Raw genomic sequence first — 10,629 nt, 5'->3', positions numbered from 1 at the left:
TTAAAAAGTGCAAATTATTTCTTGAGCAGGCCTGGCATTGTGGAAATAAGGTGGGCTTTGGAGTTACAGCTCTGGGCTTACTACTCACTGGGTTACTTTCCACCTTTTATATTCAAAGACTTATTTATAAAAAGTGCACAGCAAAATAGGATTGATTTACCATTGTTCAGTATGGTCTATGGAATGAATTCAGAGGTGACTAGTAAATAAAGTAACGTGAAAATAGTGATGATCTCATTAAGCCCTCGATAACAGCATATATTAGAAATGTGACATAAATAGTGTTGCTAAGTCTAATAAAAGCCAGACACTGGTAAATGAAAGTTACCATTCTACTATTTAAATTATCATTGAACTGACAATTGCCACAATCTCCTACACCTCAGGGTTTGTGTTACGTTTGTGTTATGTCTTTCCAAGATGCTTATATTAAAAATTCAGGCAAAGCTTCAATGAGTTAGTGTGACGTAGATATCAGAACAATAACTTTAAGAATACCTTTAATAGTGACAGAGGATGTAGGTATTTTTCTAGATCACAGAAGGTTAGTAAGAAAATCCACATACTGAGGTGTAAAGAAAAATTCCTTTCCCTTACAAAAATATTTGAAGTCATTCTCCTGAGAAATGCCTACTTTATATATCATTCTTAAGGAGGTAAAGAAGCTGATCGAGCAACCGTCCTTGCCAACAGAACACAGATCTAAAATCTGCTGCGACTGGTCACTATCGTGCTCAGAAGCAGTCTAGAGTTTCTCAGATCTCCATAGGATATGTCATTAAATCTTCTCCTCCTGCTGGGTCTGACTTCTGGGAAAAAAGCATATGGTATAAAAATTACTATATTTGGTAGTGAATACTAATGATCACTCAGGAGGCTCATCCTTCGGTTTCTTTGGCCTTTAGCATCTAGTTGGTTATAAATGTGACATGATTGGATTTGATTTAATAATCTTTTTGAATTTGTGGTTCAGAATTTACAGTATAAAATGTGCCTGTAAAATCAGATACCCACATATATGGAGAGACATATACATTTATTTTTGGTGTTATCCCATTAACAGATGGTAAAATGAAGGCAAGAAAAACCCAGAACTGCCCAAGGCTAAGTTTACAGAGGTGCTCATTCCTCTTAAATTAGTAAACTCTGGAAACAGATTCAACACGGACCTACACACACAAAGACATGTAAGTGATACAGGGTAACACTGCTTTACTATGGGGGGGGAATTGGAAGGGATGTCACATCACATGAACTACAAAGCTGTATATCAATTTCTATACAGACAATGTCTTAATCATTGTATGGACGGACAGAAGAAAGTGTTTCGAAATGCACAGAAATTATTCTATGATCCATACAAAAACAATCAATAACATCTTCTGTGTTACAATAAATTTGCGAGTGGAATTTCACACACGTGTTATGTTACACAGGGCATGTTCTATAACATTCAAAACCCAGCATGGTTAATAAAAATAATTCCAGGGAAAGAACTAAGAGAAATTTGGTTAAAGATGTAATTTTACTTCACATAAACAGCTTTCTAAATATTTATCTAAAGCTAATTACGCTGGCTCAGTACTGTAAGAAACAGGATTGTGTTACACGGTAGGACAGTAATAATTTCCCCTCTGATGGCATAAATCCCTTGGCTAATTTGGCTAATAACATCAATAGTTAGTATACAAATTTTATTTACCAAGGCCAATAGAAAGAATTCTCAGAAGTTGGGTCATATTTGGATCAAATGTCACTGTCAAAACAAGACAAGATAGATTCCATAATACATAGGGAATTTCTATTTTATTTTCTAAATGTATCCATAATGAAAAACTCCATCGTGAAAAATAATATAAAATATGGATTTTGTATCAAAACTCTGCCAGAAAGTACAGTTCACATCAGAAGTTAATAGCACTGGGGGAGTTAAAAGATTAATACAAAAACAAATACATATTACAGATATTTCTTTGTTCTTCACTTACCATGATGCAAACTGCAAGGATTTAACCTTTAAGGGTTAAAGAGTTTAATCAATGTCAATGTCTGATCTTCTGAAGGCGATAAAGAACAGTCTGTCTAGCGATACCCAACAGAACATCACTTTGTCAAGCCACAAAGCGCCCAAAAGCTTGTCAAGTAAGTTACCAGAAACCTCTTTGTGGTTAGAACTCAGCTCCTTCCTGCTTGACCTATTATTTGATATTTGACCACTTGGTTGCAAGACACTTGCTCTTTCTAGCTGAAATGTCACTGGGGCATCTTGTCAGCTCCCCGACATCTCGGCCTGACATACAATTTTACTTTTGTGTGCTACAAGGCAGAAAATACAGGGCAATGGCCTTGTTTTAAATTCTGTCAGCATCAAAGATGGGCGTCACTCTTGGGTCCTACCAACAACCAAAACAAAAAAGGAGTCTCTTTTGAAGGTCAAAACAGCCGTTACCTTGAAGTTTTTCAGCTCATACTATTTCGTATCACCTGCTCTCCTCGTGTGGGCACCGTCCTTATGAAGTGCCTAACCATACCCCAGAAATCCTGCCGGCACGATCGCTCCACTTTCTCATCAAATGCAGACTTGATAAAAGGATGAGTTTTCAATGCCTGCAGGGACCAGATTCAGCAGTTAACTTGTTCAAATGGGCAAGTGGTATCATGTAGCTTTACAAGGAGCAACCTGACCTTCTCACATTGACCAGGAGTGACATTATTGTGCAGGAGGGGAAGCAGTCACATCATTTCTGTTTTGCACAACCTGCTTAAAGTTTGCAACTAAATGCTTGTCTTCAGCCGAGCTGACAAGAGAGAAGAGGGGGCTCAGTGAACCATGGCAGGGCTGCCATGAAATGACAGGAATCATTGGCATACATTTCAAATAGCTCTTTCAATCCTATTAAAGTATTGCGGTCCTGCTTTAAAATAGACAAGTATGAAACAACTTTGATAGATAGAGACTAAAATGGCTTATTGATTTTTTTAAGTCTGAAGGAAATTACCCAAAATGTGTCATTCTTTAACATTTAAAAATATGTTACATAAAAATGAGCAACTGTGATCATAAATAAAACTTAGAAGGAAAAAAAGTTGGTTATTTCATTATTCAAGGAGACATACGTACCTGCACACGTCAACATGCCACACGATTTTTAAAAACCCACTGCCGTTTGTGCTGAAACAAAATTCAACTGATAAGAAAACCCCCTTCAAAACAATTTTAATTGTACTGTTAACTCTTCCTGCCTTTTTTTTTTATTTCATAAAGTCATTATCCAATCTGAGTTGGTCGTTTGGCATTAGCAGACGTAGTCGCTGGAGAGGAGTGAGATGACATCAGCGGATTTATCAGTGTCTCCTTTAAGAAAGTGTAAGTTGTATCCAGTTCAGCTTGCAATGGCAAGAAATCCCCCACACCAACTGCTTCCGCGGGAAGAGCAGCTCTTGAAGGAATGGAGAGATTTGAATGGTCTCGTGATCCTACCTACGATATGAAGAAGAAAAAAACAAATAAACATAGAGTTGAAAACTCTGAAACAGAATCGAAAACCAGACACAGGGAAGTGGGAGCTAATAATCATCGTAATACAAGATGGGGTGGAAATGCCATTTTTAATTTTGCCATTATCGGTATGATAATATATAAATAGTAAATTATTGTCCGAGCGTGATTGAATCCCTTCTAAAGTGTCCGATGTCATGAACTTTTCCGGAGTTTGTCCAAACACTGAAACATTGTATAAAACTTTTATAAAGTTATTGCATCAAAGAGTCAGGGCAATCAGGCAATCTCCTGCCACAGGCAATCTCCAGAAGCCAATGAGAAGAGTGGTTATTTCATTATGCTCTATGATATGTGCTATATAACATGGAAGATCCGACTGCTGAGAACATGAACTGTGGGTATTTATGTTTTTAAGATCTATCAGCCGGACTCATTTAATTGACAAATACAGCACAAAGAAAAACAAGCAAATTCTAGTGACCTCTAGGAGATAGCACAATGAGATATAAAATGCCAGGGAAATGAACTTTTTTGCCTTTTCCTTTGCTAATAATGCCACTGCTCTATTTCAATAAAAACTGTTCTATTGAAAGTATTTGGAAATTGCGTATCAAAACATGGGATTGGGGGCGCCTGGGTGGCTCAGTTGGTTAAGCGACTGCCTTCGGCTCAGGTCATGATCCTGGAGTCCCGGGATCGAGTCCCGCATCAGGCTCCCTGCTCAACGGGGAGTCTGCTTCTCCCTCTGACCCTCCCCCTCTCATGCTCTCTCTCTCTATCTCATTCTCTCTCTCAAATAAATAAATAAAATCTTTAAAAAAAACAAAAAACATGGGATTGCAACATGAAAAACTATTTGCCACATATTTTAAAACATTACTGGTATCCAGAAACTACTAGAAGTGAAATCAAGGAAATCCACACATCCACGATGTACTTGAAAACAGAATTAATATTTTGATGAAGCCTTCAGTAACGCTGATAATCAGTAGTTAACATTTAACATGAATGAAGTCTTATCAGTAAAGCAGATAGGTACTATTATTTTATGACATTTATTGATAGTAACTATTGATCAATTGTATGTCAGAATTTTCTAGATTCCCAACAAATAAATGTTCTTGAGATAATAAGTCTCGTCATAAGTGTCTCTATTAAAAACCACACTTTACATTGCAGAGTTTTTTAAAAAAAAACAACAACCTCTTTTTGGTATATTCTCTTACAGTTTTGGCAATAAAATTGCATGAACTTTAAGAACCTGCTTTATTATGTCACATTCTACAAAACCACTCCGACAAGTGAAAACAAGAGGGAAGCCATCAGTAGTTTTAGGAATGTATCAGCAATGCAACTGTTGTATATGTTACCATTTTTGTGGATTTTTTTTAACTACAACTGGAGAAAAATCAATGGCTGCATCTAACACCTAGTTCAGCAATTTCCTTTGATCTCTGTTCTTTTGATTTCTTGATACTCCACTACAAGCCTACGGCTGACGGAAATCATCCCTTTTTATGCTGGAAGTTTAAAAAAATAAAACACCTAAAATGACCACTTGAATGACTTTACGAAGGAGAGGGTTTAGCTTACCCCGATGGAAGGAAAAGACATCCTGAGATCAGGCGTTGACCCTGATTAGCAACGCTGATAAGGTTTCCTTTGCAAACCTGGAATATTGGACCCTGAACAGAGAGAGGCATCTCATTCCATCCGAGGCTGGAGTTGCAGATTCCTGCCCTTTTACGGCTCCTAGAATCACCTTTTCTAATTTTTTTTCTGTATGTCCGAATGGGCAGCACCATTACCTAATTGATTTTGCTGTTATCAAGACTCTAGTGCCATCTACTAACTTCTCCTTCTGTCAGACCTGAGGGCAAAGGGAGTCCCGGGAAGGCAGGAGATGGTGGGGCCTGATTTTCTTAGTAAAATTTAGGGATAGCCACAGTATTCTTTACTATGATAAAACTGTCAGGTGAGGCTTCAAAATTTGTTGTCACATCTTTATATCTCAAGTTCTGGTCTAAGAAAACTATACACGAAAAGAGAAGAGTGTGCAAAAGCGGACCAAGGAAGGTCAAGGAGTCTCTAAGGGTATTTTGTTCTGAAGCCTTCGACTAGAACAACAGAACCGTGCCACACTGACCACTCACCCCTGTTGGCAATATTAAAGGTGTACACGATTTACTCCAATCCATATTCTGTTCTTGAAGTTTCCTTTTTAGTTCTCGTGATCCCATCAACCTAGCGCATTACATATTAGGGAGACCATCCTTTAGGGAAGGCCTCTAACTGCTCGTTTCTCCTTAATAGTCGATGGATCTTGGCACTCTACAAGGGGGGTCCTCTTTTGCCCTTTCTCACCTTAACTTTTTAATACGTCTATTTTCCACCAGGTTGACCGAAAGCATCTTTTCATCTAATATAACATTTTTTTTTTTTTTAAAGATTCCATCCATTTATTTGAGACAGAGAGAATGAGAGAGACAGAGAGCACATGAGAGGGGGGAGGGTCAGAGGGAGAAGCAGGCTCCCTGCCGAGCAGGGAGCCCGATGCGGGACTCGATCCCAGGACTCCAGGATCATGACCTGAGCCGAAGGCAGTCGCTTAACCAACTGAGCCACCCAGGTGCCCTAATATAACATTTTTTTTAACTAAATCATCTTGAAATGGGATGTTGGGTATTTCCCTAGTATTTCAAATCAGACTCTCACTTTTTGCATGCTACCTTCTGACCTTTTATGTCCTAACCATGGAAAACAACTTTAAAAAAAAAGAGGGTTTTTTTTTTAAGATTTGCACCCCCAAAAGATATGCCCTCCACCAAGTAAACAGATTTACTTTTGTGTAAATGAAAACACATTTTTCTTCTTTTTTGCTAGTAGGATAATTTGCTATACTCTATACACTGCTAGAAAGTATTTTTTTTTCATGAAATGGGGGAAAAAATCTGATTTTAAGTCACTTAATAGCTTGTAAACAAGCCAGCAAAAATTCTGATGAAATCTTGATTTGAGAATGTGATGTAAAAAAAAAACAAGGAGGGGAGGTGAGCTGGGGGATGGGGTGGTGGACATTGGGGAGCGTGTGTGTTGTAATGAGCACTGGGTATTATATAAGACTGATGAATCACAGACCTGCACCCCTGAAACAAATAATACATTATATGTTTAAAAAAAAAAAAACAAAAAACCTTTCACCATGAAAAGAAAAAGTAAATATGAACTCTTTTCTCTTGTTACAAATAGTATCCAGAAATATATCATAACACTTTTAATATAACACAGAGTAAAAGACAGTTAAATAACTTTTTTATCAGAGACCATTAAAAGTTAATATTCACCACCTGATCTTATATTTTAAATCTGTAAAGCCCATGGTCATTTGAATTACTTTTTAAACTGCTGAGGTGTTCTGGTACTCTCTCATTTAAATCTAAATTTAAGCAATTTTTCAAAAAGAGATTAGTTACCTGAAATAAAAGCTAGGTGTCATGTGAATCTTTATGGAAGCACTTTTATTTACTCAATAAGCTGTAAATGATTCTATTTGAACTGTTACAGTCCATCAGCTAAATATATATTCACAATACAGAATGTGTTCACTACATTTCTGCATTTTAAAATTTTTATGAAATACAGTAATTGGACATGTCTAATAGCTATTTTTCAAGGCCTTAATACCTTAGTTTTCCAAGAGTGTTTTCCCAACAAAAAAAGTAAATAAAGCATTAGTCTAATAATATGATAATCACTCAGGAGGTTGTCTATAAATGAAAGCCATTTTGCAGATCAAGGCTTCTGAACAGATGACACCAAACTATCTGTCTCCCACGTGGCATATATTATCGAGTTAAGTCTTCTGGAATCTCGTATTCTGAAAAGTGTGTGGTGATGTGATTTAGTAAGCCAGATGCTACTACATGGCGGTTCTGCCAGGCACATAGTGGGAGTCCTGGAATGGAGAGCCAACGACTACAGTTTTCCCTCCCACTTCTGTTCCAGTCTAGCTGGGCCATTTCCGCCATGGGAATTAGTCCACCCACGTATCACGTCCCTTGCCTATAAAATAAGGAGCTACACCCTTTACAGCTCTGAAGTTCTATAGATTCACATAATTCCATGCATGACGGTGTATGACATAATGTTAACGCCCAACTTTTGTGGATGACGTTAACCCAAATACAGTACTTCAGATTTTGAGGGGCCATAGAGAGGAGGAATGCACATTGCACATGGTTTTTTTAAAAAGTTGCATAGAGGGACACCTGGGTGGCTGAGTCGGTTAAGCGTCTGCCTTCGGCTCAGGTCATGATCCCAGGGTCCTGGGATCGAGCCCTGCATCAGGCTCCCTGCTCAGCGGGGAGCCTGCTTCTCCCTCTCTCTCTGCCATTCCCCCTACTTGTGCTCTCTCTCTCTCTGACAAACAAATAAATAAAATCTTTTTTTTTTAAAGTCACATAAATAACAAGATTAGCCACAGTTTAGATGATGTGGGTTCATTCAATTAAATTCTGTAGTACCTGTTTTATGACTTTGACCTCCATGATGATGTTTTAAGCTCTGTAAATTATTGCCCTGGTTTTAAGTAGGGTGTGCAGCAACACATAAACTGACGAAGGAATCAAAGTACTCACCAGAGGGCCTTCCAGTAGGCTCTCTCACCATTGCTACTTTATCTGCTAATGTGTTCTTTCCACTAGAGTCTCCAGACTCAATATCACAGAGTCTTCCTCCTTCCAAAGACTTCGAGTTAGTTAACCAAATTCTACCTGTCTATCTTCCAGTCTGCCATGTTGGCGTCATAGGACACTGTGGTCTGCACAAAGTTGGCAATAATCACATATATAGTTTTCTCTTGTGGAATGGCCCATTATATACCTGATATATATACATATAACATGCACTTGATAAATATTTGTGTGTGTGTACATTATATGCACGTGCTATGTGCATTCACATCCATACATTATATATATACATACACATATACACGTGTGTATATATAAATATATACATACACCTGCTATCAGATCATTAAATATTTATTCCTTGTAGTTACCAATCCTAACCTTGGGTTACCAATGCCAAACCTGTAGGAATATTTTATGCATTCTTTTCCTTGTGAGTCATGAAATCTTAGTGCAGACCAGTTTGGCTCTTTAGCTCACTGACATCAAGACATGCAGGGATATGTGAGTAATTGGAGTAAAGGAGTCTCTAGATACAGAACAACCTAAGAGGCCTTAAACCTAGAGATTAAGAAGGAAGGGCAACTGTAGAGATAGAGGCAAGTAGAAAAGAGAGATAGAAGATATTAATAACATACTTGATTCACGTTATAACAATTTTGTCCTCATGTAGACATTCAACGTTGGTTCAAGAGTGAGAGCTCTAAAGTCTATCTATCTGGTTCAGAATCAGCCCTGACCACTCGGTTAATGTGGCAGAGTAACTGGCCTAGCAGCCTTGATTCTTTGTGCCTCTCTCTAAGCAAATCCTTGGCCATGGGGCTGTGCAGCTCTTTGCTTCCCTGTCCAGCCTCATCTACCATTTCCTCCCTTGTACTCCGCAATCCAATCACATGGAATTTGTGCATCCCATACACACGATGCCCCTGTGCTTCACGCCCGCTCTCTACCTGTCCGCTGCCCAGAGTATCCTTCTGTCCTTCGTGGGGTGAGTGCTCCTCCCACCTTTCAGACTCTGCTCAACGTTTCCCTCTTTGTGAGGCTTTTCCAGATCCCCACCCTGCCCTTCCCTAACTACAGTGAGCTGTGACACCCAGTCACATTTTTACATTCCCCCATGAGCGTCTATTTTTCTATTTTTACTTATTTGTATTCACTGATAACTCCCCTATAAAACTTTGAGCACCTGGTGCAATGGATTCGGGACTTTGCCTTCCTAGCACTTAGCAGAGTATCTGGGGCTAAATAAGATTTCTGATGAACAAACCACTCAGGCTGGTCTCCTATTGCTATTTGGTCATTTCATGTAGATACAGATTTTGCCCCAATTCAAAGCAGCACAGTATAGTGGAAAGGATAAGGACTCTGAAGTTGGAGAGACCTTGGGCTCCACACTTGATCCTGCCATGTATTAACCGTGTGACCTTTGACAAATTACTGAGCCTGTGTCCATCTGCATCCTCTGTGACATAGGAAGAATAATCCCTCCTAGGGTTGTTATAAGGATTAAATGAAATAATAGACACAAAAGGCAAGAGCATTCAGTAGCTCTCCTTCTTCCCCTCTCCTTCTACTCTTCTTAGATGATAATAAATTCCAAATTTATAATTATAGCTAACATATGTTGGGCATAAATGTCAGGCCCTGTGCTAGGTTTAGCTTTATAGACATTATCTCGATTCTCACAACAACTCAATGAGAAAGTACTACTGTTACCCTCATTTTGCAGTTGAAAGACTGGGGCTGAGACAGTAGAATAAATTGCTCCATGTTGCACAGCTTGGAACGTGGTAGAAAAAGATGTGACTCTTGATCCTTCTGATTCTTCTCCCCTAATGCTTGACCACTACCTTATCATGCTGCCCAAAGAAGACAGCCTCGGGCTTATTTTATAACCAGAACTGTTTCATAAACACAGCAATGGCTCAACAGATCTCTGTGAAGCTGGGAAATAAAAGTACATAGATTGTACTGCAGGCTAAAAATAAATGTTTATATTTTTGATAACATATTTTATTGTAGTCCCACATTTGAATATCCATGGTACTGGAGTAAATAGATTTTATAGCATTTACATAAAATAAAAGTTCTAGCCTTTCACCAAAGGAGCTTATATGTTGTTATTTTCAGAGATAAAATTCAGCGCTGAAGTTTTAAATTACACTCGAGCATCTAAACTTTAATTTTAAATTACTTTAAAGATGTCTTATGCCTGACAAGATAACAATTCCCATTTTCTTCTCTTGGATGTTTAGATTTCCTGACATGACTGAGGTTGGAAGAAGAGTTGAAGAATTTTCCCGGATAGCTTTTGTTCTTTCTTTTCCTACTTTCTTTCCCAACCCTGTGCTCCCAGCCTGCTCCCGCCCTGGTAATTCTGATACACCTGATGGTAAGAATGCCAGAAATGGTCAGAAAATGCAAAGGTGGCCATTT

At 38.4% G+C, this 10,629-nt stretch overlaps 1 protein-coding gene across 5 annotated transcripts in view; it reads right to left on the bottom strand.

Moving 5' to 3' along the window:
- Window positions 1-1,787: 1,787 nt before the first annotated feature.
- Window positions 1,788-10,629, bottom strand: part of CCDC171 (coiled-coil domain containing 171) — a 299,195-nt gene continuing 290,353 nt past the window's right edge. For all 5 annotated transcript variants that reach the window (XM_081804103.1, XM_081804102.1, XM_081804104.1 and 2 more), the window contains one exon: window positions 1,788-3,481. In XM_081804103.1, coding sequence (XP_081660229.1) covers window positions 3,269-3,481 — 213 coding nt within the window. In that variant the 3' untranslated portion in view covers window positions 1,788-3,268. The remainder of the gene's footprint in view (window positions 3,482-10,629) is intronic.

This window comes from Leptonychotes weddellii, chromosome 14 (genome assembly GCF_054177405.1).
Source record: "Leptonychotes weddellii isolate Sample4059 chromosome 14, ASM5417740v2, whole genome shotgun sequence".
Lineage (NCBI taxonomy): Eukaryota > Metazoa > Chordata > Mammalia > Carnivora > Phocidae > Leptonychotes > Leptonychotes weddellii.
The sequence above is the reverse complement of the archived record's forward strand: the minus strand, read 5'-3'. Positions and strand labels throughout refer to the sequence as shown.